General features: G+C 41.1%; 2 protein-coding genes across 4 annotated transcripts in view; both read right to left on the bottom strand.

The window, feature by feature from the left end:
* The window catches only part of ccdc88b (coiled-coil domain containing 88B), a 40,913-nt gene extending 21,428 nt beyond the window's left edge, over nucleotides 1-19,485 (bottom strand). Inside the window, exons 1-16 of one of the 3 annotated variants that reach the window (XM_039813822.1) lie at nucleotides 19,282-19,485; nucleotides 17,966-18,114; nucleotides 15,742-15,850; nucleotides 11,465-11,534; nucleotides 11,215-11,273; nucleotides 10,550-10,633; nucleotides 9,521-9,661; nucleotides 7,259-7,404; nucleotides 6,771-6,852; nucleotides 5,852-6,010; nucleotides 2,862-3,008; nucleotides 2,456-2,630; nucleotides 2,109-2,224; nucleotides 1,647-1,715; nucleotides 508-1,212; nucleotides 6-185 (exon numbers count right to left, since the gene is read on the bottom strand). In XM_039813822.1, the coding sequence (XP_039669756.1) occupies nucleotides 6-185; nucleotides 508-1,212; nucleotides 1,647-1,715; nucleotides 2,109-2,224; nucleotides 2,456-2,630; nucleotides 2,862-3,008; nucleotides 5,852-6,010; nucleotides 6,771-6,852; nucleotides 7,259-7,404; nucleotides 9,521-9,661; nucleotides 10,550-10,633; nucleotides 11,215-11,273; nucleotides 11,465-11,534; nucleotides 15,742-15,850; nucleotides 17,966-18,114; nucleotides 19,282-19,341 (2,451 nt within the window). In that variant the 5' untranslated portion in view covers nucleotides 19,342-19,485. Of the gene's footprint in view, nucleotides 1-5; nucleotides 186-507; nucleotides 1,213-1,646; nucleotides 1,716-2,108; nucleotides 2,225-2,455; nucleotides 2,631-2,861; nucleotides 3,009-5,851; nucleotides 6,011-6,770; nucleotides 6,853-7,258; nucleotides 7,405-9,520; nucleotides 9,662-10,549; nucleotides 10,634-11,214; nucleotides 11,274-11,464; nucleotides 11,535-15,741; nucleotides 15,851-16,395; nucleotides 16,432-17,965 lie in introns of all 3 variants that reach the window. The other 2 variants (XM_039813823.1, XM_039813821.1) reach the window with 2 other exon arrangements.
* Nucleotides 19,486-21,022: 1,537 nt separating this feature from the next.
* rom1b (retinal outer segment membrane protein 1b) lies at nucleotides 21,023-27,047 on the bottom strand. Its single transcript, XM_039814411.1, has 5 exons — nucleotides 26,260-27,047; nucleotides 24,857-25,099; nucleotides 23,942-24,129; nucleotides 23,181-23,427; nucleotides 21,023-22,263 (listed from the first exon to the last, which is right to left on the bottom strand). Exons 1-5 carry the CDS (start codon nucleotides 26,404-26,406, stop codon nucleotides 22,012-22,014), a joined length of 1,077 nt encoding a protein of 358 aa, XP_039670345.1. The 5' UTR covers nucleotides 26,407-27,047; the 3' UTR covers nucleotides 21,023-22,011.
* Between the last annotated feature and the right edge of the window lie 315 nt (nucleotides 27,048-27,362).

Raw genomic sequence — 27,362 nt, 5'->3', positions numbered from 1 at the left:
TCAACCTTGCGGTAGGCGGTGCGCAGGGCGTCCATGGTGCTGCGTAGCGTATCCCTGTCTCTCTCCAGTGCGGCCCGCTCTCCCTCCAGGGTGGCGATGACTGTGGACTGCATCCTGTGAAGCCCCACTTGGCTCCGCAAGCGGCACAGCTCCTCCTCCATAACCAGACCCTCCGACTGAAGAACCTGAGAAAACAACGTGAGGATATTAAGATGGGGAAATGTCTATCTATCTATTAATACATACAGCCATGCATCTGTTACCTTAATTGTTTTGTGAATCATTACCAAAATATATTTATCATATCAGTTCAAATCTATTTCTAAAGTTGTTTTAATATCAAACTTTGCTTTAATTTTGATTAAATATCTTAAATTCATCCATCCACCCATCCAACCAACCAAACATAAATTATCTTAATATCTCTATTAGCACATTTTCTTCCCTCGATCCATCAACCATCTATCTATATATCGTCCTTCCATCATCCACCCACCCAACCCATACCTCTATCTGCCTGCGGGCATCTCCCAGACTCTCGGCAGCTCTCTTCAGTCGCTGCAGCTCGGCCTCCAGAACCACCAGCCTCTGCTCAGCCTCCCAGGTTTTTCTGCTCTGCTCCCCCAGTTTGGAGCGCAGGTCCTGGGCCACCATTGCCTGTCTGTCAGCCTCTTCCTGGGCATCCTGGAGGTGCTTTGCCAGAAGCTCTACATCAGGAACAGACAGTGGACAAACAGCCTGCACTACAGCTGTGGTCTCTGTATTATCTTCTACACTTTGTGAGTGGTTTTGGATCTCTGAGCTTGTTGTTGTTACTGCAGTATGATCTTTCTTTATGTTTCTTTCTTTCTCCTTTTTCTCTTTGTCCTTCTGCCCTCCCTCTGCCTCTCCTCTTCCTTTGGACTCAGCCTCCTCATCGCATGGTTCTTCTTTTCCCCCTTCAACATGGACAACCTCTTCCCCAACGCCTGCTTCCCTCTGGGTCCCAATGATTTCTCCTCTTCTCTCCCTCAACCCCATTACCCTCACCCTTCCTTCCCCTTCTCCCCTGCAGGATTCAGAGCCCTGGACTCCTCTCTCCACCTTCTCCTCCTCCTCTCTGTCTGGCATCTTCACTCCTTCCTTCTTTTTGTCTTCTAAGTGTTGCAGTTTGGTCACCAGCTCTTCAAGGCGCTGCTTCAAAGTGGCATTGTCATTCTTCAAGTTTTGAAACTGAAAATGGAAAATAGACTGAAATTTATATAGCGCCTTTTTACCTTAACAAACAAAGCACTTTCCAATTTCCCTCTCATTCTCTGCGCTGGCCTGCCCATGGGGAGCAACTTGGAGTTCGGTGTCTCGCTCAAGGACATTTTGACATCTGGACAGGAGGAGCCGGGGATCGAACTGTCAACCTTGTGATTAATGCAAAGGACGACCCACTCTAACTCCTCCTCCTTTATGATTACTGAATATTTTGTGTCATGATGACGATACAAGTTTTCAATTGCTTACTTTTTAGACAATGCGTTCTGCATATTACTACACTTTAGAAGCCTAATGTCGCTCAACACTGTGTGACAAAGCAGATCCGTCTCCCAGAAACTATTTCATATCATATCTGTGAATTCAGGTCGATAGCAGCCTTTCTTTCCCTCTTAGCTCACCTCTCTGAGTGTGTTCTGATGCTCCATTTCCAGGCAAGCCAGCTCATCCTTTGCATCTGGAGAATCAGCCTGCAGCGAGAGGAAATGGATGTTTAACTCGTCCAACTGTTGCTTCCTGCTTTTCCTGTTTCATTTTCCCAGATAGTGTAGCGCTTCATGTCTGACTTTGGTGATGTCAGGTTGACATGAACGGTGGGTCTACAGGTATTTTTATAAGAAAAGTTGTAACTGCAATGGTTCTTCCTACCAAGACATGCTGATCATATCAATTATAAAATACACTACAGGCATCTGAAAGCTGTATTATTTACTTTACATATCATGGAGTTAGACATGTTTTTCTAAAGTGCAGACAAGCACAGTTATCTCTAATGATGACCTGCTTTAGTGTATAACCAGGGAGTGCTAAACTGTCATAGATTATTTCTGCCAGTCATAACCCTCGACCCCCTGAACCCTGACCTCCTGCTGGGCCTGCAGCTCCTCAAGTCGTCTCCTCAGCTCTGCGTTCTCCTGCTCCGCTCCCAGCAGCATCAGCGTCGAAGCCTCGCCCACCTCCACACTCAGTGGCTTCTGATCTGAGGCAGAGGGAGAAATAAATAAAGCAGGAGAAAGATGAAGAAGAGGAGGGAGAGAGAGGCAAATAGGCAAAAAAAGAAATGGAGAAAAAGAGAAATGGATACATGAAGAGATTCACTCGGTTATTGTTGATTGATAACCTGTGGGCCAGTATTACCTCAACATACTTTCTGTTATCAGTTAATTAAAATGTCTTAAATGACAAGGTGCGGAGAGGCATGTGCTCTGACCAATCATTTCGTTTAGCTCCTCGTCAGAGTCCAGTTCTGATTGGAGGAAACGTTGGTGAACCGCAGCAACTGGAGCGGGAACACTGCCGCTGCTGCAGCAGTGCCTCAGGTCCGCCTCGAGGCTCATGTTCATCTCCAGCAGCTCATCAACTCGCTGCCTCTCGGTGTCCTGCTCCTACACACACACACACACACACACGCCGCACGCACGCACACACGCACACACACATACACACATACACACACATTCATTCATGATGAAATGCTACTCCTATGTGATAAAAGTACATTCATACCCAGATCTAAAGAAGGATTAGCATTTCATAACATATGCCTGTGAATGGACACATGCATATGCACACATACAGTAAACACATCACTCAAACATTAAATACAATACACCCACCGCTTCCACGTCTATGATTCTCTGACGCAGCAGAAGATTGTCCCTCTCAAGCTCTCTTAGTGAGGAGCAGCGTGCCTGTGCATTGGCCAGCTGTTCTTCCAGAAGAACTTTGGTCTCCTGCAGCGCTGCACACAGCTGCTGCTGCTCCTGCAGGGGCGCCGCGCACCGACAGACAAGAAACATGAAACTGTAAGTACATAGTGATATACGTATTGTATATATATATATACACTCACCTAAAGGATTATTAGGAACACCTGTAAGATTTTCTCGTTAATGCAATTTCATTTAGGGGTGTCGTCCAGGTCTAGACAATCTCCTGAACTCCAAACTGAATGTCAGAATGGGAAAGAAAGGTGATCTAAGCAACTTTGAGCGTGGCGTGGTTGTTGGTGCCAAACGGGCTGGTCTGAGTATTTCACAATCTGCTCAGTCACTGGGATTTTCACGCACAACCATTTCTAGGGTTTACAAAGAATGGTCTGAAAAAGGAAAAACATCCAGTACGTGGCAGTCCTGTGGGCGAAAATCCCTTGTTGATGCTGGAGGTCAGAGGAGAATGGGCTGACTGATGCCAGCTGATAGAAGATCAACTTTGACTCAAATAACCACTCGTTACAACCGAGGTATGCAGCAAAGCTTTTGTGAAGCCACAACGCATAACCTTGAGTCGGATGGGCTACACCAGCAGAAGACCCCACCGGGTACCACTCATCTCCACTAAAAATAAGAAAATGAGGCTACATGAGCTCACCAAAATTGGACAGTTGAAGACGATGAGTCTCGATTTCTGTTGAGACATTCAGATGGTAGAGTCAGAGAGAGGGGATGACACGCAGCAAAGGGCCTCAGGTTGGATTCCGTCCCGGGCCGCTGCACAGGACTCAGCCTACATGGGGCGCACGCTCTTACTGGGTGAGCTAGAGGTCGCCCCCTGAGCATTGTTTCTGACCATGTACCCATTCTCTGATAGCTACTTCCAGCAGGATAATGCACCATGTCAAAAAACATGAATCATTTCAAATTGGTTTCTTGAACATGACAATGAGTTCACTGTACTAAAATGGCCCCCACAGTCACTGGATCTCAACCCAATATCTTTGGGATGTGGTGGAACGGGAGCTTCGTGCCCTGGATGTGCAGCCCACAAATCTCCATCATCTGCAAGATGATATCCTCTCACTATGGGCCAACATTTCTAAAGAATGCTTCCAGCACCTTGTTGAATCAATGCCACGAAGAATTAAGGCAGTTCTGAAAGCGAAAGGGGGTCAAACACTGTCTTAGTATGGTGTTCCTAATAATCCTTTAGGTGAGTGTTTAACCCTTGTGGGGTCCTTCGGGTCCCAGTGACCCGAAGGACCACACAAGGATTATGTACTTCCCTTTACTTTGTTGAGAATTGCTCTCTAAACCCTGTTTCTTGTAAAGTAAGTAAGTAAAGTTTATTTCTAGAACACATTTAAACACAGTTTAAGCTGACCAAAATACTGTACAAACAAGAACTAAGGTGCTGTATTAACCCTTGTTTAGAGAGCAATTCTCAACAAAGTAAAGGGAAGTACATAGTCCTTGTGTTGTCCTTCGGGTCACTGGGACCCGAAGGACAACACAAGGGATATATAGTGAAGTCTTCACGTCAGTCACAACTTAGCAAGGTGGACATTTAGACCAAACATTTGCTGAGAGAATCACATTGTTTTTCTATGTGTCTTTTGCTGCTGCAGCCCTCAGAGCCAATCGATCTTTGATCCACATTTGTCCTCTTTAGTGGCAGCTAAGGGCAATTTGGGTCTTATTCTAATAGTTTTGACAAGCATTTCTAGCAGTTATTATAATAACCTTTTATTGCACACTGAGATCAAACACAGCAACATTGCTACAACAAAGTCAGACAGGGCAAGAAACACAAGCAATTAGACGATCAGACAGGTTGAAATAAGCCAACAGTTTAGTTTATCCAAAACACTTGACTTAGTCATTAAAGCTAAAGTGAGCACACCCAAAATGGCGGTAATAACCTGACTGATTGTCCCCCTCAGTCTCCTGCGTTATCAGATCTCTGCAAATAACTTGTTATTACCGATAGGAATGATGACCACAACTATGCAATTAACACCCAAGATGCTATAAAAACGAAATTACTCTTGAAGTGTGTTAGGGTGGATTTTTCTTTTAAATGAGAAAACCCCTCTACACGTAAACATTCAGCATTAGCTTAACAACCACGCAAGGGTTCACTGTGAAATTATGAAAATTAATTATAAACCTAAACACGAGAAAAAAAATCATCCTGCCACCTATGTGGGCTGTCACAGAGATGCAGTATAAAGGCAGAATAAATCAAATAAGACTGAGAAGGTGACAGTGAGGACACTGTGAGGTGTTTTACAAGGATATGAGCACATTTTCTGCCTAAGAGCAGTTATACTACCTCAGAATAAATCTCATTTGGGTGTAAAAGCTCAAATAACTGAAGATGTACTCCTGCTCTTTGTCAATGAAGCAGCTCCGGGCTGTAAATCCTGATGACATCACACAATATAATCTCATTCTCTGGCTTTGAGATTCAGAGTTGTTCATACTCACTTTTGATTGAAACGCTTAGGGCCGTGAGAGAGAATACATAGCTTTTAAGATGAAGTGGTACTTCTTTAAAAACAATACTTACTCAGAAAGGTTAAAAAGGGAGATTTTTTTTATTTCACTGGTAATGTTCTTATAAGGTCCTCACTTTGTGAAAAGTATGTGTGTTTGTGTGTACATGTGTATAAAGGCATTGTGAGTATGTTCGATTTTGTTCTGTTTGGGAGATTCAAATATGTAACTTACTGCCAAAGCAATTTTAATGTATTTCATGGTGCAGATGTTGTCGTGCTGTTTGTTTTCTTTCTGGTGTAAATGAATTATTCAGAAGAATGTGTAGTGAGTTGTGCTTTTGCATGTGTGTGTGTGTGTGTGTATGCGTGCGTGCGTACGCGCGTACGTGCCTTCAGCTGAGTCCGTGTGAGCTCCAGGCTGCGCAATCTGTGTTTACAGCTCTGAAGCTCAGTCTGGAGCTGCTCAGCCCGCGCAGCTCGCTCTCGGGCGCAGTCCAGCTCATCCCGCAGTGCACGCATGCCCCTCACTTCACCCTGCAGAGAACGATTCTGCAAACCCACCCACACACACACACACACACACACACACACACACACACACACACACACACACACACACACACACACACACACACACACACACACACAAACACACACACACACACATTCATATACCAATGGGGATGAGGTCAAAGAAGGTTGTGAACAGATCTGGGATATGCAGTAAAGCTAATGTTGACCAAGTCTAATACAGGAAGAAGCAAAGGTGCGTGCGTGCGTGCATGTGTGTGTGTGTGTGTGTGTAAGAAAGACAACATTTTTGCTGTCTTCTTCTCTCCTAAGACTTTAAAATCACTGATTGTGACACTATTTGTGTAAGACTAAATAGTCCACATATCCCCAAATACTGTAATTTTGGGAACAATTGTTTGATGCTGTTGTAAATAAATGTTGAACTATGACAATGGAAAAATACAATGGAATGATTCAGGGAAGGCCTCTCAGGATCTTCCCTATTCTTTTGTTCGGGTCTAAACTGTCAGTTCAGCTGGAAAGAAGTTTAACAACAATGTTCTGTCGGACAAAATTGTAGTTGGCTGCAATATGTGTTGTCTAATTGCTACTAAATACATAACCTAAGAGGAATCTGCTTATTGGCTATTAAAAGCCACCTGTGTTTTGTGCTTTTGGCTGTGCTGTATTGTTTTTTGAGACCTAATATACAGTATATTACAGCTGTTGCCAAACTAGTTACGTTTAATGTGTTTTCAGTTTTCATATCTGGTGGTACAAGTCAGACTGTCTGTACCTCTTTCTGAAGTTTCTTGATCTGTTCCTCCATGGTTTGAATCTCCAGGTTGTTATCCAATATCTGATCACCTTTATCTTCCCTAAAAAACAAGTCAAACATACAACCATCAACACCAAAAATGCAATTACACAATTTTTCAAAACAGTATTTGGCAGATGTTTTTTATTACATATTGGCTGATTAAAAATAAGATTGGAGCAGATTATGTTTGCTAAAGAAATAGTTTAAAAATGTGTATCCAGATATTATAATTAGCCAACAATGACCTTTGTGATATAGTCATAGTAGTGAGTCCTTATTCGTAGCTAAGTAACAATTCAGTTTTGTGTGACAAAATCATTTGCTCATTTTTCATGTTGACCTTTATCGCAAGTTTTCTAAAGGTTCTCTTGAGTTTTTTGGATCACACATGGACACACACACACACACACACACACACACACACACACACACACACACACACACACACACACACACACACTCACAGTTGTTGTTTAAGGCGGCGGAGTTTGGCCTTGCTGTCTGCCAGCTGGAGAGCCAGACTTTGGGGTGGCTCCTCGCTGTGACCACCCAGGGGCACCGTGGTTGAGTCAGACTGGTTCTCCCGCTCCCGACACAGCTCTGCTATCCTCTGGGAGAGAGAAGGGGAGAGAGATGTGGCAAGGGACAAAGAGGACGGAGGAGAAGAAAGATTTGGAGAGAGAATGGAGACACAGGAGATAAAGAATGGAAGATTTTATAGGTTTAGAACATTATTCACTGTTAAAAACAGAGATAGCATTTTTAATAATGCCTTTTAATCCCACAAAAGCTTTCCACTGAAAGATCTCAGTGGAACATCAGTGGATTTACACTGTAAAGATGCAGGACGGAGACAAATTAAGAAAACAAAAAACCTCATTATATATATATATATTTTTTTTTAAAGATACTTTTTTATTATTATTATTTTTCCATTTTAAACATACAGAACAGACAAACACACTTGAACAAGAACAACCACCCACTACCACCCCCTACCCTCCGTGGTCTCGAGGAAAAGAAAAGAAAAAACAAAACAAACAAACAAACAAATAAACAAATAAACAAATAAACAAATAAACAAAAACAAAAACAGAAATCACACCTTGCCTAGTCGCTCTCCTCTACTTCTTGTGATGCTGAGGTCATTAGGACTGATATTTGTGCTGCTGCACCTTTTCATAGGTCTATAGTTGATGATTTGGCTTTGTTAATCCCTGCTGTAGAGAGCTCAAGCATATAACTCTGTCCAGAAAATACGCCAACCACTGTTTTATACAAAGCAAGTGGGGGGGGAGCCAGCGTTGAGCTCTCGTTATATATTTTAAAATACTTTTTTCTATTTTTTTCAGACAGTGGACATGCATTTTATTTTTCATTTATTGTTATTTATTTATTTATACAAACTTGCATGGACCACAAAGTTATTCATATGTCAGCCTCAAATTACACTATATACACTCACGTTTGGGGAATTTTAATCTCCATCTACAGACTACTCCATTGAGATACCATTTTAATAGCAGGTTGTTGCTTTGGCTAAAGGCAGAATTACTACAACTGTGAGTGGTAAATATTAGCTACAAACTGAATATAAGATATGAGCAGCCTGAGATATAAAATATTGATCAAATATGTGACACAATTAAGCCCAGATGAAACAAATACTTACTTATGCATGTCCTAATTTCAGCTAATTTAATGTCATAACTTTATAAAACAAACATATTGTTCTTATTATCATGTTGGTTTAATGGGAAATATTGTATAGGTCAGTCAACTGTCAGACACATTTTTTATGCATCAAAGGTCCTCAGCAGGAATCGAACCAGGGACATTGCTGTTAAACTGTATGGTATGCATCTGAGCCACAGAAGGACTTATGTTTAAATCATTTTTAGGCACAAAAGAATCTGACTCCATCTGTCTGAAACAAGTAGCAACCTACGGGTCTGAAAAGTGAAGCCAATGAGGAAGTGCCTTAAAACTGCATTATTTCTAACGGCCAGCACAGGGCGACTCCACTGGTTGCAAAAAGAGGTCCAATTGTATAGAAGTCTATGAGAAAATTAGCCTACTTCGCACTTGAGTTTTACCACAGTAAACATTTTCCTAACAAGTTTATGGTCTCAATCATTAGTTTCAAGTCTTCTTCAATACAGCATGATGTTCATTTAGTCAATTATGGACCCCTTTATTTTAAAATAAATGACAAAGCAGGGCATGCTTTAGGGCGTAGTTACCTTGTGATTGATAAGTTGCTACCATAGCAACATGACATTTCTTGTCAAGATTTAGATGAAAAGATCAATATGACTCTCATGTCTGTTAAGTTAATATGAAGCTACACCAGCAGCCAGTTAGCTTAGCACATAGATTCGACACATCAAGGGTAAACAGCTAGCCAGGCTCTGTTCAAAAGTAAAAAAGAAAAAAAGAAAAAGCTGCCAAAAAAATATTTTACAGCAGGTTGTGCGCCCTGCCAAGAAATACTTTCAACGTGCTGGTAGGCAGATTTTGTTGCCTTTGGACATAGCCGGGCTAGCTGTTTCCTTCTGTTCCCAGTCTTTATGCTAAGCTAAGCTAACTGGCTGCTGGCTGTCACCTCATCTTTACCAAACAGACACGAGAGTGGTATTGATCTTCTCTTCTAACTCATGGCAAGAAAGAGAAAAGGCATATTTTCCAAAATGTCAAACTTTTCCTTTAAGTGTGTGTATGTATACCTCAAGGTGTGTGTCTCTCTGTGCCAGCAGGCTTTGGATCTGTTTGGCCATGGAGCTGAACACCAGCTGTAAGTCTGCACCTTCAACCTCTACCAGCTCCTCCCACCTCAGCGGCAGCACCGTGCGAGGATCCTGAGTCACCTGCAGCAAGGACAGTTTCTCAGGTTGCATGATAAGATCAATGTGTGTCTGGGAAACCTGACACAAAATAGCAAATCTGGGTACAAACAATCCATGCAGTGTGAAGGCAGTGTGAATACCAAGCAGAGATGCATGCATCTGTTTTTAAAAGAAACAATATTTCTCACATTTTCTCCAGTATTGTATCTCTTAGGGAAGTGGGTCCAAAAATGCCTGACTAATACATGCAAAACTAATTATTATGTAGGCAGGTTTGAAATGTCCTCGGGTGGAAGGCATATGAACAGCAAGCAGGGGGTGCATCCATCCACACAGAAACGGCACCTCTCACCTCTATGATTTATGAGGCTGAAAAAACCTGGCACAAAAGAGGCTGGTGGGCAACATGCTGTTACTGTAATTCCGACACGCTGGTATGCAACATGCTGTTTTTGTAATGCCGGCAATTATTCACGGGGGGGTATTTTTAAAAGAGTACAATTTGGCATTTAGGCTGTATTGGAGAGGACAGCAGAGAAAAAATTAGAAAGATGAAGGAGAGAGGATGATGTGACAGAGGTAGAGGTGGAGAGGTGGACATGAGGGGTGGAGGATCCATCCTACGGTGGCAGCAAGGTGCACCCAGAGGTCCTTAAAAGGCTGCCAGCAGAATAACAAGTAGCTCATTTTCAATTTCTTGAAGCACCAGCAGAAGATATAATAGTTTCACTCTCTCTGCCTACAGGCCAGACAGTAAAGAAATTCTTTGCTAAATCATATTTCGGAAAAAAAAACTCTCTTAGAAGTGTCTCCTCTGGATAATATCTCCTCATACTGACGGTCAGTCGCTGAACAGCTTTTATATCTAGGGGATCCTTGATTAGATTAATTCTGCACTTGAACACCTACCTGCTGGATACAGCTGGCAATGGCTGCCTGGGTCTCAATGTCCAGAGACTGGATCTCCTGGATAAACATCTCCTTCTCCTCACACTGCAGACACAGAGGGATGCAATGCAGTCAAGTGTGTGTTTGTGTATGTGTGTGTGCGTGCGTGCGTGCGTGCGTGCGTGCGTGTGTGCGTTATAAGCAAGAGCTGGACAATTAGATTACCGAAGTGTAATGCTCTGATCATTTGCTGCTTTTCTCTATTTTACATTATTGTCAACTAAATGAGCTCTGAGAAATAAAGAGGGGATTTCTTTTTACAATTCTTTGAAATTTTGTCCATTACATTTTTCTATAAACAAATCAATTTGCTATTTAAAAGATCATTTAAAAAGACGCTATGAAAAGAATGAACTAAAATATGGGCCTACAGTAGATATAAAAAAAGTGTCGCTCAAGTTATTAGGATCCATTCTTTGGTGACCAAGGATAATCCATCCAATAATTATTCTGCATCAAAGTGTTGGATCAAAAGATGGACAGACTGACCACTCCACTAGCCTGGCTAACAATTTAAAATACTGAACATTTAGTACAAAATACTGGTTGTCCGGTTCAGTAAAACAACACTGGTGCCATTATCCACCTTCAAAGAGTGAAATGGTCATGTGAGTGTGTGTCATTACCTGCACAGCACATCCTAGTAAGAGCAGCAGAAGTCGTCGGAGCTCTTCCACGGCTGCCTCTGAGGATACAGAAATAACTGTCATCCTCATCATTATCGTCATCATCTCCACCCCCCACCACCATCCTCCCTATCATTATCACCTTAATGTGTTTCACAGATAGCAGAGATATGGACTCGTATATAAAGTATAATTACTTTCTGGCTGCTGGGAGATATGGCACTGATAGGATCATACGTTTATCTTGTACCTGTTAGGGGGTCCTGCCCCAGAATGGCAACGTTTGGGAGAGGCATCAGTATTAACTGCTGCAGGTCTTCCTGAGGAAAAGAATAAGTGGTAAGAGGTAGAAAAAAACCTCAAGTAATCGGGCAGCCCATATTGTCTGTCTGTCTGCCCACAGTGAGCCTGGATAAACAGCAACATGAAAACCTTCCAACAGCCTCCTGCAGTTTGTGGTGTAAACAAACAGCTGATATCCGATAAGAGAACTTTTCATTTGTCCTTCCAGGTCAAGGAGTCTTTGTACAAATTAGCTTTAATATGTTTCAGTGGAGCTAATTCTTAGTATATTCTAGATGATATAGAAACATAAAAAATATTTGACGAATGAATAACAATCCTGTAACAAAATCTCTGATTCTATTGTTGCCCTTGTGGTTAAAAGAAATGCAGCTTTTAACTGCCAGCAAATGACCTTACATTGTTGGTTATAGTAGACACTGTATCATCTACCCTGAGGGTTTGTGTTTAATGTTTTTGTTTTCCAATTAAAACAGAAAGCATTATGAAAAAAAGAATTTGAACATTTACTAAAGCCATTCAATTTCAAAAGCCCTTCGAGTCAAATATCAAAACAAGCTCTTGAATCTGCATGTTTCAATGGTCATGTGCTAGAAAGCATTCACATGTTGAAGAGTAAACAGGCTGATTCAGGATGAGCAGAAGGCCCACCAACACTGTGGTCAGCGAGTTGTATTTCCTGCTTCATGATCTTGGATAAATCTCCAGGCAGATTCTAAATGACGTTTAATCAAGCTGGATGTCAGATGCCTCAGACGTTCCCCATCCAGAAAACTGGCTTTTCTGGCAGCATAAGTATTTGTCATGTGGACCTGCAGTGCTTTGCTCCTCCTTCTACGATACTATCTAGTGTAAAAGAATTTCAGTGAAGTCATCCGCCGGATACTTTATTACTTTTCTAAATTGGTCTCCCTGAACAATTTCCCTGTTAATTAAAAATGTTTTTGTCAAAGAGCCACACTGACATTGGCAAGCTCCTTTCCCAACTGCTCTGAAATCCTGTTTACATCCTCCTGCAATCCATCGGTGCAAAATCATCAGAGGCAAGTCACAATTACAGCTCTCTCTGCTGCGGGCTTACTGTAATTTATAAACTATACAGTGAGAAAAGCAATGTACCAAGAAGCAGGCACTCCCTTCAGCAACTACAGTGTGTGAGTTTGGCATCAGAAGCATGTGCAGCCAACCTAACATTTGTGCTCCTTCAGGGCATGAAGGACATTAGCCACTGCAGTTCTGTGTTGGTCATCGTGCATCTCATGGTTCATGATGCCAAACAGACTTCTGCAAGAGATTAGCCAGACTAGAAAAAATAAAGAAGCTGCTTGTTGTTGTTGGCATGCTAATGTCCTTGTATCATTCAGCCAAAATACATACTGGGTGGTGTTTGCTCAAATCTCTCCCACACTATATTTTATACATCATCATTTGGTACAATTATACACCCTGCTTAAGAGATTAACAATATGAGTAATACATGGTGCAATTATCTGCGCTATGATATGAGTTGAGTTTCTCTCAAGGTTAATTTCTTTTTCCACTAACATCACAGCAAAAAAATAAGGAATTAACCTTTATCCCTCAGTGAGTCTGCCTCGGAAAATAATCTACTGTTGTATAAAGTAGTCCTGAAATTGGAATAACAATTTTCATCAAGCTACTGGCTGCAGCTCTGAAGAGAATTATAATCCATCTGCAACATTATCTTTTCCAAATTCCATATTTCTATCAATAATTCCACTTTATGTAGTTTGGATTGGTGCTGGTTTTCATTTTACCAACAGACAGTTTTGATTTTCAAAGCTTCTGTTGGCGGTCTCACTTTTACTTGATCTTTTTTTTGCCTTTATTCAGATGTGCAAACCAGATTAATTCAAACATCATGCATCAGATGGTCTGTATCCTTAAAAACGTATTGGTTACTGAGGACAAAGATCTTTGTAGAGGGTCAATACATGCTAAGGCAAATTAACATTTAACATTTCAATAGAATAGAACAGATTTATACTGTAAACGTGCTCTGCCTGTATCATCTACACAAATAGAAATAGCTCATTATCTGTATTACATATATATTACATATATATATATATATATATATATATACATATAAGTGGAGGTAACAGCAGAGAAATTGAAATACTGACAGGCTGCAGATGGTTGCTGTGGCTTACACTCACCACACTCTCTTACACGCACACACACTCAAACACATAGACAGCAAAACAATGTCAAAAAAGGCAGCGAGAAGTAAAACCATGACCAATGTGGAACTAAACGTCCACAGCAACAGTGGAGCCTATCTTGAGTGCACCAGGTGAAATTCTAGTGTAACGCTGACTGATATGAGCTTCCCAATTATTGCCGGCGTCTTGTGCTGCGCTGAGCTTTCAAGGGACATTTACTTTTTTTACTGAAAATTAGGAAGTGAAACCTTGTAGACCCGAGTTCTTTATGTTGTGTGACAAACTAGGCAGGGCATGTTCAGTCCACCTGACTAGTGCTTGGGGAGGTTTTCTTTTGCTGAGAACAGAGGCCTTTGAATCATCCTTCGGGGAAAGAATTGTGTCATTTCCTCTATGGCCACAGGCATCTAGCATGCACAGTATGAAATGCATGACATATACTGCTATTTGATTTTTATTTACTCTCCTCTCTCAACCCCCTAACCACGACTGCAGCTAAAAAATTCAGCTCGCCACTCCTCCACTTTTTTGCACCCCATTTGCCCAATAATAAGAAGGGACACGTCTATTGAAATTTTCTGTTTCATCTTCTCTTTTGTGCAAATTCTCATTCACCCCCTGCATACACTTCAAACTTTCTACAATATCCTTAAGCGAAATATTCGTGTGTTGAGACTGATAGTTGAGCCTCATCTTGTCCTTTTGTTTTTACAACCTTAGAGCTAGACAACTGCTTCTCCAGCCCTCCTCCTTCACCCCTCTCTCCCTCGCCATTTGGTGTGGCCCTGAGTTATGTTTTATTTCAGCGTTTTTTTACAAGACAATTCTATTAATAATGAGCTGGGAGTCATTTCAGTTCAGCCACAAAAAAGCCATTACACCAGTGTTTTTTTTGCTGGAAATGCTAGAGAGGGTAAATAGGGCTATTCGAGACATTGTTTAAAAAATAAACACATCAGATGGAGCGAGACCAGTTCTAAATGATTGTGTAGTCTGTTTCTCAGTATTACCGCTCTGTGTGACGGCTTGCCTTACTGATGAGATATTAATGCCAGAGTTTGTCAAGGTATTAAAATACCAAATTAAGCTTTGTTAAGGTTTTACTTACACAGAGATTCACGTCTGAGACTCCAGGAAGTTGTTTTTACATTTTGGTTTTTATACGGATAAATCAATCAATATAATCTACCTTGTTAATTAGTGAGCTTTAATCGTGCTGGTAGATGGATTTTGTCAGAGTCAGGCAAATTGTTTCCTCCTGTCTCCAGTCTTTGTGCTAAGCTAAACCAGCCAACTGCTGGCTGTAGCTTCATAACTTGAACAGACAGACCTGAGAGAGCATATTTTACCAAAATGTCAAAAGTATACCTTCAAGTATGTGTAACAAGTTCAATTCATAATGAAAATAATTCAGAGTAAAGGTTCCTGACTTTTTAAGATAATTCATAAAGGCTGAGAGTCCAATATACGATCTTCCTTTAGCTCTGTTTTTTGTTGTCTCCAACACATCCTGAGAAAAATGTTCTCCCTCACAGCTCCATGCTCTACTTTGTTCACCAGCTAGTTGCTAACATTGTCTGCAGTTTGATGCTGGTCAGGTACCATATAATGGGTTTATGAAAAGCGAAAATAGCTGCCTGCTACACCTGGAAATGGGTTGATGAGAGCAGTGAGAGTGAACCAAAACAGTAAAACTGCAGGCTATAAAATGAGCTAAAAGACACAAAAAATCTCTATATAGGGCTGAGCCGAACTGCAAAGAACTGCTGTATGGGTTCATCACTAAAATGAAAATGACTAATTTATTAAAAAATACTGTTTAAAAAAAGAGCATACAAAATTGAGTCAAATTGAGCTATATAAACAGAGAAACTGTAGTTACTTCAGTCAATGCCAAAAATTGGACAGAAAGTTCATTATACATTAAATGGGGGAAAACTGAAAAACCTGTGCATATGTTGATTTTCAGACCATCACTCCTGATTTTGCTCCTGATTATCTGATCTAACGCCTTCATTTCTCTGTGACTCTCCCGTACCTGGTAGAAGGCTCTGATGTGTCGAGTTAATATCGAAAAGTTCTGGACTCTCAGCATGTGATCATCTCGCTCGCTGTTGTACAAACGCTCCACCTTGGGGTTCGGGTCTCTGAACAGAACAGAAATAGAAAAGACATGACGATGTGTTTACTGCAGCTTGATCAAACAGTCCAGTACCACAACTCTCCAGATGAGAAATTCTCATGCAACAGTGCATTTAAGCAGAGTGAATCAAATTTTAATGAGCCCGAGAAGCAGGCTGTAAGAATCCACATGCAATTATTTGCTAAAATAACCTGGCTTAGGTCAGACCAAATTAATCAGCTGTTCGGCAAATACGATGAAGATCTTGTCTGGTGAGAGAGAAAAGGTTTTATTCTGCAGAAGACATAATTCAGCGGAGATGACTAACAGGGTTGCAAGCCTCATTTAATTATTCACTGGAAATGGTTGACAAATATAAATGGGTCCTACATTTATGCCATCCTTTTACACAGGTTATAGAACAATGCCAGGTTACAAAAGGGAATGTGATGAATGTTACATCAAATCTTATGTGAAGAACAGAACTAAGAGTCGTTTAGCAGCTCTGTGAGGCTGTACTGGCTCAGGGCTAATGCTAACATACTGATGTTAAGAAGGTATAATGTTTACCTAGTTCACCATCTTACTTCAGCATGCAAACATTTGCTGATGAACAATAAACACAAAGGAAATGTTGTTAGTTTTGAAGGTATTTGGTCATTTAACAAAGAATTGGACAAATAAAACGTTGACCTGATGATTACACGTCAGGGGATCACCAAAGTGATGTCTGGCAAACCATCCAATAGATATGGAGACATTTCATTAAAAAACACAAAAATTAATCTCATAGTGCCGTTAAAGGAAAAATCAAGGTATCACCAAAGTCAGTAGGAACAAGGATGTCTGTAGGATGTATAGATTTCATGGCAATCTATCCAACAGTAGTTGAAATATTTCAACATCCCTATCTAAACAGCCAGTCTTACTTTGTTATTTTAATTATGCAATAGTTAGTTCATGCAGGACACGGAAGTCATACGCCCACTGATTAAATTATCATTTCTATCAGTCACACACCAATCACAGCCATTTTGACATCAAGGTGGTCCATTTAAACATGACTCCCTCCTCGCTGACCCCTGCTACGCCACTGTTGCTGGTAAAGCTCCAGCCTCCACCTTCCTAAATCAGAGTCCTGATTGGGGTTTGTGCATTGCGCTCCCTGTTTCAGCTAAACATGCTGCTCGGCTAATCCAGGGAGCATTATCAAGAGCGGAGCTATCAGTGCCAAGCATAACTGTATTTTCATTTGTTGCAATAAATGGTTAAATCTTAAATGGTGTTATGTTCCTGTTTTTGTTTTTGTTTTTATTGTGTTTATGTTTTTCTCTTCTCCCCTTCTCCCCTTCTCCTCTGCAGAGCACGTGCGTGGCAGGAGGCGTGGCTGGCTTCTCCAGGCAGCAGACGAGGCACACCTGCTTCCATTCACCTCATCACCCACTCCATATAAGCCAGGTCTTCACTCCACTACTCTGATAGATAATTCCGTTGTGTTTGGTAGCGTGCTGCGGTTGCCTGATTTTTCGACCAGCGAAAGAAATTTTTGCATCTGACCTTGGCCTTTTCCTGTCGACTTACTTGTAGTTGTTTTGAATACGCAGCACTACAAGTGTTCCATGCTGTTGATCCTGTTCCTGTGTTTCCACACCAGTTTTTCCACTCTGCCTCCCCGAGAACTTCTACAGTCAGCTAGCTCCCTGCCACCTGTGCTCCTGCTTGAGATGCTTTTTTGTTCAAATTAACATTTTTTCACTTAACCAATCAGTTCCCATGGTCTGCTTTGGGTCCAAAACCACTTAATTTGTAACAAATGGTTCTTCACTCAAAAATGTTTTTTAGTTTAATTGGAGAATGGGCCCATTTCTACATTTAAAAAAAAAAAACACTTATTAAAAGCCAAAGCCAATTTCTGCAACTAACTGCAAGGTTACATAAGGTTATTATTTCAGTTTTCTCCATTGACTGAAAATTTTGAGTTTAGGACTGTTTTAATTTTACAATGAAGTTCAAATGGGCCTCTTGTGTTACAGATTGACTGGGAAATGTCCTCGCATGTATCATATAAGTTCTTATTTTCCCTAGCAGTCTGTTTTATGGCTGCAAAGCAATGAAGTAAAAAAGTCTTGATCAATCTTACATGACCCTCATGATCTCATTGAGGAAAATCCCATTGGTCAGCCTCATGTAACGATCCCGGACACTCTGGGAAATTGAGTTGACTTCCATGTACTGGCTGTAAAGCGGGAAGCCGTCCTCCCTCTCCACCATCTTTTCAAACAGCTGAACCTGTGAGAGACAGGGAGAGATTGTGTGTGTGTGTGGCCAATAGTGTGGCCAATGAGTATGTACCAGGAGGTGGACAAGGAAGACAGGAATAGAAAGAAGGTAAGAGAGAGAGAGACAAGGAGGGAGATGGAGAGGTGCAAACATTTTCACACAGGAAGCTGCTTGAGTCGGTGCACCTGTCTGGACAGGTGGGCTCTGTGCTCCCACACTGGGAAGCACTTCACAGTGACAGGCAGCCAAGCAGGACGCCAGCCAAGGTCTCTCTCTGCTAAGAAGAGCTGTGCCAATGCAAACTGCAATATAATGAGGTTTATTCCCACCTGCACCTTCTAAAAACTGCACTGTCGGTTAACAGAGTAACAAGCTCCAGTTGGATCAGCTGATAAGGTGAGGTAGAGCAGCTTGAGACACTGTGCGACAGTGTGAACAGGGTGCGGATGTCCAACATATTGTGAAGCAGGGTGAAAGCTCAGTGATTAATCAACCTGCTGAAGTGCCCTTGAGCAAATAGTAAAGCCCTGCCAGCTGCAGGCTTCCTGATGAAACTCACCTCTGACCCCCTCTTTGGAGTAGGGCAACAACAAAGAAAATATCCCTTCAAGGTTCAGCACAGTATCACATTACAGTATATCTAAATACTGTTCATTGACCAGAATCGGGGGAAAATCTCCTTGGGCTGATTGGTTTCCCATGTGGAAAATCCAGCTGGAAATTCAGTCTGTTACAAATACAACAAATCCTCATCTGAATTGAGTGAGACTATATTCTCTTGAATACACAGTAGATAAAAGCCCAAGGACACGGAAGTGTCAATGCTTAGGAGAAGAAGAACAACTGGTCATTAAGAGGCAAGGGAAGCTGCCAAAAGGAGAAGTAGGGTGTTTGTTTTGCTGTAGCTACAAAACAGAAATCAGTATCAAGGCTGTATTTTGCTGTTTATTCAACTCTTACTTTTACTATTATTTGGGTGAATAGAAATGGAAAGAAGGCTTCTCTAAAAGATACAATGTCATAAGTATCTGTGACTAGAAATAATGTTTTACTGCATTGTCCAAAGCGGATTTCTACACAGTTTCCACATAATCCGCCTGTTTTATTCTCCTCTCTCTGCCTCTAGAAATGATGACCTTTTCTCTAACTGGAAGTGATAAATGATAAATGACGTACCCATTGCACCAACGCACTTTCCATGAATTCCTCTATTGTCTCCATAATGTTAGAGTCCATTGTTATGTTACGAGAGCTGTGAAACACTACAGAAGACAGCTAATTAAAAAAGATTATCAACACTATGTACTAGAATCCATCTTGCTTCAAGTGAAGTAGTTTGACGTTTCTGCGGCCCTTCCCCTCCCTCCACCTCGCTGTCTCTTCCTCTCTGACTGTGTGACAGTTTCATTGCAAAACCACACCGGAATTTTCAAAACGCACGTTGCTTCTTTTTTTTCTTTTTCTTTTTTTGAGCAGACATCTTTACACGCCCTCCACACATTGGCTAACAAACACAGATAATCTAATCTTGATGTGGACACTGGAGATGTGGGCCTCGTTTGATGTTGCATGCTTTAAAAACGATATGACAACAGAACAAATTTTTCATATTTGACACATTTGAATGCATGTCATCTATTTTTTCAAACGGCTATATGGTAATGTTGGCTTTTGTGTTATTTCCGCTCAATAACTTACAGGTTTTCCGGTGAAAATGACGAAGGTTTTGACTGGAGTTAATACTTAAAAGTTGTCAGAGCTATAGTATTGTCATTGTTGCTCCGTCCACACAAATTACTTCAAAATCCTAGCCAGATTTAAACACTGTGCAATAGCGAACCCTGGCGGGTTAAAATTAAAGTTCCTAATTGCCCATTTAAAAATGATGCATTACATCATTATTTCCATAACAAAATCATCACTGGGGAAGTGGTCATACCAAGCAGCCACTTACTTTTATTTAGGTGCTGTTTTTTTTTTTTTTTTTTTTTTACGTCAGTTATGGTGGAATGTAATTTGCTCAAGTTCTGTACTTAAGTACACATTTGAAGTACTTGTACTTCACTTGAGTCTTTTCTTTTCAGGCCACTTTCTACTTCTATTCCACTTCATTTCAGAGGGAAATGTACTTTTTACTCTTTTATTATTAAGCTTTTTGCACGTACAACACGTTTAGTTTATAAAATAAAATGTTTTATTATATCCAGCTGAAAGGCTTATCCGATTATACACTTAGTTGATTGACAGAACTGTTTTGATTGTTTCCAGTTTCTAAAATGTAAGGATTTTCTGCATTAAGTACTTTTACTTTTAAAACTTTAAATAGGCTACATTTTCCTGAGAAAACATTTTCAATTCAGGACGTTTACTTGTAATTGAGTATTTTTTACACTGTGGTATTAGTACTTTTCCTTAAGTTAAGAATCTGAATACTTCCAACACTGTCAATTTGTAGAGACTCATTCTAGCTGTGATGTGGGTTTATTGTTGCCATGTAAACATCATCATGAATGTGTTATGTGTACACTTGTATGTTCTCCTAGGCCTACACAAATGGTCCTTAATATGTGTCATCTTTCACTTAATTAGCCTACTGGGAATTATATTTTAAGAAGACTATTAAACATTGCAAATATTTGTTTTAATTGTTTTTAAAATCTGTATTCATTAATAAATTGTATTTGTATTTTCACTTTGTTTTTTCGTACTTGTCTAAGAAAAATCTCCCATTGTGCTGTACTGTAATGTTAATAGTTGGATTATTACAGGTAATATTTTTAAAGGATGTCACTAAGCCTGAAACCAAACTTTCACCCACACTCCTTTATCAACTTCTGTTTTTTAATTAAAGAAATATGTATTTCTGCGACCACTTAAAGCATGTTTATCTGCTAAAATGAAACATTCATTAACCTTATTCCGTGACAGTGTTTTATTTAAGAAGAACACATTTGGATAGCTAGGGCAGATCACAATGTTATATTATTTGCACAAAAAAAGCATTTACAAACGGTTTTGCTTTCAAAAATAACTTCCAACTTGTTGCATCAGTGTGCTGTTTCTGTCCCTGTATGACAGAGTGTGTTCCTATGTGCTGATGCTGCTTGTACAGCAGTTCTGGGATTAACCACACCGGGATTATCAGATTGTTTCTGAGCTGTCACAATAGACAAGATGACAGCTTCATATAGGGCACAGCACTCATGCACATATACACACACACACAACACACACACACACACACTTAATCCAACTCTCCTTGCTGAACTCAGATAACCCATACTTAGGGAAATTCCCTACTCTATTATATTACATGTACAAAAGGAAGCCCACACTGCAAAGCAGTTAAAAACTTCTACCTTTAATATATAATTCATGTGCCATTTTAACAGGTTCCTAAGCATTTCATTGCAGTTCAGTACAAACTCTACAGCCCTGAGATGAATATTACAGTGCACATGTGATGACCTTAAGCATTGTGTGAATTGTGACTTTGCCAAATTAGAGCCAAATGTAAAGTGTTAAATATGTGTCTGTTGTGTCTGCTGTGTGTGAAAGCTACACCACTTTAAACTGAATGTTCTCTCTTCTAGTTACAACAAAAAGTAGCCTACTATCTCCTGAGCAGATTCTTTGATGGTTAAACATTCATTAGGTCCTGCATAGAGGAGATGTTTGTTTTGGTGTCTGTGGAGGGCCTGATAAGATTCCCTATTTGTTGCCTTGTTTTGGCCATGTGCGAGACAGCTGTGGCTGCTGCATTGGTGAAGCGTAAATCAAACCTAACATGTCAAAACTCAACTGGTGTTGTACCCGCCACCTGCCAACTCACACAACCAAGAAACCTCAAACACATCCCCCCTGAATCCCTTTCACCACAGCTCTTATTTAAATAATTTCTCCCCTCTAACTGGCAGGAGTAGGGGACGCAGTCTTCTCAGCTTTCTCGGCATCTGCAGCCTCAGAGGACCCTTCGGCGGCGTTGGGGTCAACCTGCCCAAACTTTAGCATCTTCAGGGCATTGGCTTTGAGGTCCTCAATGGTTTCCTTCACACCCTTTTCCAGGAGATAACCCTCACTGTCGCCCTCTGGGTCCTCCAGAGCCATAGCTCCTTCCACGGCCGTCTGCAGGTACCGCAGGCTCAGACATACTGACAGCTGGACAGAAATAAAGCAATCTAGATCATGTAAAAGCTTCATTTCATTTGGTGTTTGTCACCTAATGAGATGGTCAAATGGTTTGATCGGATCACAAAAACCGATGTCTTAAGAATTCAAATGATCATATGAATAATTATGTTTTGCTGCAGGATTGCACGCATGAAGATTAGAATCAGTATTAGAAACATTCACACTTTTATGGGATAATGGGTTAGGGACTGTACAGAAATTATTATTAGTTTTATCTCATGCTTCCTCTTCCTTTTTTTGTTTGATCTCGGGGCTACATGATTCAAAGCAGGTTTTAGTTTTTGCTTGAAAATCTGACGTTATCTACAACTCAGCTTGAGACCTCGTTAACTTTTCACATGGCAGCCATATCCTATCATGTTGGACTAGAAAAACCCCATCCTGAGCTGCTGCATTTAAAAGTATAGATTGTTTGGTTAGCTGTAGATGGTGTTTAATGATGCACTGTAAAACATGTGTATGGGTGTCCTATTATTTGAAGAGAATGTGCCGTCAATAGGCCTACTGTTATTTGGCAAAGGAGTGAAAGTACACGTTTGATTAAAAGACAGAAATCAATGTGTGTCAGTAGAGTGAGGTTTTAATTCTGGTGGATGCCATGGCAGTCACTACGTTAAATAAAACCATTATTTAAAAATGTAGAGGGGCGTAGCACAAAATTCTGGACAGCTTTCCACAGATAGTCATTCTAGTATCTTTGTGCGTGTGTGTGTGTGTGTGTGTGTGTGTGTGTGTGTGTGTGTGTGTGTGTGTATGTGTGTGTGTGTGTTTGTGTAAATATTCAGGTAACACTCTGTGCCTTGGTTAATTACTGTATTTCCTCTATTTTACCACAAATCACAGAATAATAGAAGTGTTTATGTTCATGCCATCATGTATCCTACCTGTATTAACATGACTGACAGCACACCAGGACCAGTTGAGTTCATCAGCTCCATGAAGTAGTCAGTCAGGGCCTGCCTACAGCCACGGCTGTACAGGTTGAGTTCCTCTGATTGGTACTCGTAGTTGTAGTGGGCGCTGTTATCGGTCAGTTGCAGCTGCAGGCAGGGGCGAGGGGAAGCGGGGTTACAACAGCTGAAAGGAACGCCATCCAACAGGTAACGGCCGTCCACATTACTCCGGATACGACTGGAGACAGAGAAGGGAGGGACAGTGAGAAAACAGACGACGGAAACAGATTAGAAAAAGACAGAAAAGAGAGAAGAGGAGAGAGAAAGAAATGAGGCGAGGAAGTTAAAGGCCTGACTTTCAGGTCAATACATACTTAAAATTAGTGAGAAATGAGCAGTGCCTCTCTACAAGTGTTATCATGTCACAACCTTTCTATTTACTCATTCCTTTTCATTTATTTCATCTTTGACCCACGTTTTTATCTGTTTCTGTCATTCGTTTCAACAGTAAAGGCCATATCTATTTTTAATACACTATTCCTCTACCTTCAAATCATTCCCTTTCTCCCTCCATCCCCTCTATCTTCCCTCTAACAGTTTGTTTGACCTTTTTAGATGTGAAGTCTACTTATCTGCCATTCAACTAGATTTATCTGCTCTTTCCTGTATACCCCTCATCAGTCCAGTTTCTTCTTTTTCATCCTCTCAATTCCCTGCATAACCTGCTGCTCCCTGTGTTGTGATTCACTCACTCCTTGACGTCCTTGGAGGTGAAGTCTAGGTATCTGTTGCTGACCCACTGAACTTCAAACCAATCCTTGAAGTTGCTGTTCCCACAACAGCGAAACTCCATCTGCAGACGATCGATGGTTTCTTTCTGAAAACAACGGCCTGGCACATCTGTGTCCTTGTAGAACCGAATACCATTCCTCAGGCCCACCTGACAGTGAAGACAGAAGAGTGAATGAGACAGAAGGGGTGTATCTGATGTTTTCGAGAATGGTTTTACTGTACTGTATGGCAAAGATGCAGCTGTTTTCTGTTTATGTCTGTTAAAATATTAATATAATTAGGTCTAGGTATTTGAAATCTGTTTATATTAAATGCTGTCTGGTTTGTTGTTTAAATTATTTCGCATTGCAACTTAATTAATTGACATCTCTAACAGATGTGAAAACTGTCTTTTTCTCGTCTCAATTCAACATTTAACAAGAGTGAGAGCTTTAATCATTCACTTTTTAATTGGTTTTAATTGATCAACTTGCAGGAATATGAGCCCTTTTCTCTGTAGCCTTAACCCACTAAACTTTTCTTCTTCATTTTAGACAGTTGGCAGTCTCTTTCAGACACAGCAGCTTGGGGGGGAGCAGGTTTGGTTTTGTGATTTGCTTGAGGATCAGAAAACACCATCCTGTTATGGGACCAATCTCTATAAGGCCATACTGACATACAGGCCCACTGTCAGAGGGGGTCAAAGGGTACAGATGACCCCAGCCCCATGTCCAGGGGGGGGCCCATGTAAAAGTCTATGGTGCTGGAGTGGGTGTGGGTGAGGGGCCAAGTTTGGAATATGTTGCCTCCCTGACTATAATTTCTAATAGCTGGCATGCTAACACCTACTCTACCCCTTGACCTGTCACCCTCTGATCATTACTAGTGACCCCCACCTTCAGGGACTCCTCCAGGCTTCCCTGCAGGGCGTAGCTGAGCACCACAACAGCGATGAGCAAACAACAGAGCACTGCAGCTACAGCAAACCAAGCCAGCAGGAAAACTTTCCAACGTGGGAAGCGGGTTGCATCCAAGGAGTCCTGACACGCGCGACTGGCAACCCAGTTGGTGCCGATGGAGGCCAGGCCCACCATCATCAGGATGTTGGGCACCACGTGGATCTCTGTGTTGTCCATCACCTCAAGAAAGGAAGAGCACAGTCAAAGATAGTAGCAGCCACAAGAGCAGCAGCCAACTGTGGGTCACTTTGTCATTTCCTCTACACACTTTAGCAGGTAATAATCCTGCATTTGATTACCCTTATCTATTCTAAAAATGACCTTGGCAGCCAAAAGATTCAATTAGCTGCTGATGTGCTGGATGCAAAGACTACTCTAGAAATATAATGACAAATTGAATTAATTACCCTGGTTACAGCAAAAGTCAATTATAGACTGAGTTTATTATTGGCTGAGTTTTCAAAAGCCTGTCAGCCATAAAGCACCTCTGCCCCATTGTTGTATTAAAATTACCATTAACAAACTCAGCCCAGTACTGTCACTTTGTAAAATAATCATCCAATAATATCTATCCAGCCATATGTGAGTTTAGGACAAATGATCTCAGCCTCTGGATGTGAAATAACTAGTTTTGTCAATGATCTGTACACATTACGCAAATGATGTGCAAAACAAACTAAATTATATTTTTGTCTAACAAGTATAAAAGAGGATTGCATTCTTGTGAATCATTCTGTAAGATCCTTCCTGACACTATTTTGTTGGTCACATGTTACATTTCACTCATCTAAACCATATCGACACAACCCAATAAGACTTTGCTACAGAACTTAGAGGTTATGGAATCTCTTATTGGATCTCAATAACTATCTGTAGGCATGTGTTCATGGCCTATCCAAATCAATCAGTGATCAATCTAGCCCAATGACTACCTAGTAGAGCTAATAACCTTCACCTGCTGGTCATGTTACCTAAATTCAACACACACTGAACCCCAATCACTTTGAATTTGTTTTTTGATACAGTGGTTTTAACACACAATGTCCTCACGATTTATCATGCATGAATGTGCCTGAGTGTCACTGTGTGCATGTTTACACTAGTATTGTGTGCGCTGCATGTTTGTATTTGTGGATTAAACTGTAGAGCTAAATTTAAATAAAAGTCCCTGATTAGCAGCAGCACAACAGACTCAGTAAACAACCATGAGCAAAGGCAAAGGTCTATGTTTGTCTAACTTTGAATGCATTCATGCCTGTGTTTTTAAACTTGGCCCTCTTGTCTTTAAGTTGACATTGCACTAATTTGTGTACATATGAGTGTATTTTTCCTCTCCCTACCTCGGCCCTACGGAGCAGCTCTGTCTTAAGGTAAACCCCCAGACAAAAGATGATGACCCCCCACATCACTGCCATCCAGGACAGCAGCCACAGGCCCTGGGCCAGGTGCACCCGCCGCTGCTGGGTGAACTTTATCTTCAACAGCATGGCTCACTACCATGCACCGATCAACGCAAAAGTTCAGGAGAGAAAAGTAAGAGAAGCGGAGAGAAGAGGAAGGAGTTCAGTCAGTTCTGGTCAAAACTTGAGATCCAGAGACGGCCAGCTGCACGTAAAGAGACAAACCCAACTGAGGTCACAAGAGGGTGTTTTCAACGTTGCAGAAACACAGTGGTCAATACAGGCCTTGTGCTTGTTGTTTGGTGAGTTATTAGCTGGTTGAGCTCATCTAAGTTATTCCAGGTGGAGGCGATAAGCAGGTAGATCCCTCAGATGATAAAGGACACAGTCGACCTCAGAGGATAATCCAAAAGCTTTCACTTGGATGCTGAAATTGTCCCAAAAAGATGATTTATAATCAAAAGCAGTGCAGCAAAACTTTGAAAAATATGTGATGATTGTCAAATAATGAATTGTGGAAGAAAAGATGTATTCCTTTCTCCTCAAGTTGATTGGTCACACCGCCGTAGCCCCCCCTTCAAGCTGATTTCTTTCTCTTGATGTGATGTTGTCTTTTGATGGCGCCCCTCTGGGTCTGTGCATGTGCGGCGACCCCCTAAACCGCTGTTCCCATCTTTGGAGAAAACAGAAACTGGCCAAAGTCGAGAGTTTGGAGCCGTAATCCTCCCAACAGAGTCCCTGGGATCCTATTAAAGTCCAGGAGCCAATGGGAAAGCAGGGCAGTGTCTGATCAGCAAACTTGTTCAGATCTACACTGATGGGAGGAACTATTATGACAGGTGGACTTACCTGAAACCCATCAGCACAACCTGGACACTATGGATGCCTCTGCGACAGAGTAGATATCATAGACGCAATTAGCTGAGGCTAAATGGTAGCAATATCATGAGATGTGGGAGAAAATGAGCAAGCAAACCTAATTTGCTGTCAGAAGTATTGAATGTTTTATTGTTTGATAAGGCAAAGATACGCAATCAGAGGAA

Source organism: Perca fluviatilis, chromosome 10 (genome assembly GCF_010015445.1).
Source record: "Perca fluviatilis chromosome 10, GENO_Pfluv_1.0, whole genome shotgun sequence".
Classification (NCBI taxonomy): domain Eukaryota; kingdom Metazoa; phylum Chordata; class Actinopteri; order Perciformes; family Percidae; genus Perca; species Perca fluviatilis.
This window is presented reverse-complemented; position numbering and strand designations above follow the sequence as displayed.

Coding starts and splice junctions, on each gene's coding strand:
- rom1b (XM_039814411.1), bottom strand. CDS start 26,406: ATGCTGTTGAAGATAAAGTTCACCCAGCAGCGGCGGGTGCACCTGGCC. Junction 25,100..26,259: donor AGCTGCTCCGTAGGGCCGAG/GTAGGGAGAGGA, acceptor TCCTTTCTTGAG/GTGATGGACAACACAGAGAT. Junction 24,130..24,856: donor GCCTGGAGGAGTCCCTGAAG/GTGGGGGTCACT, acceptor CTTCACTGTCAG/GTGGGCCTGAGGAATGGTAT.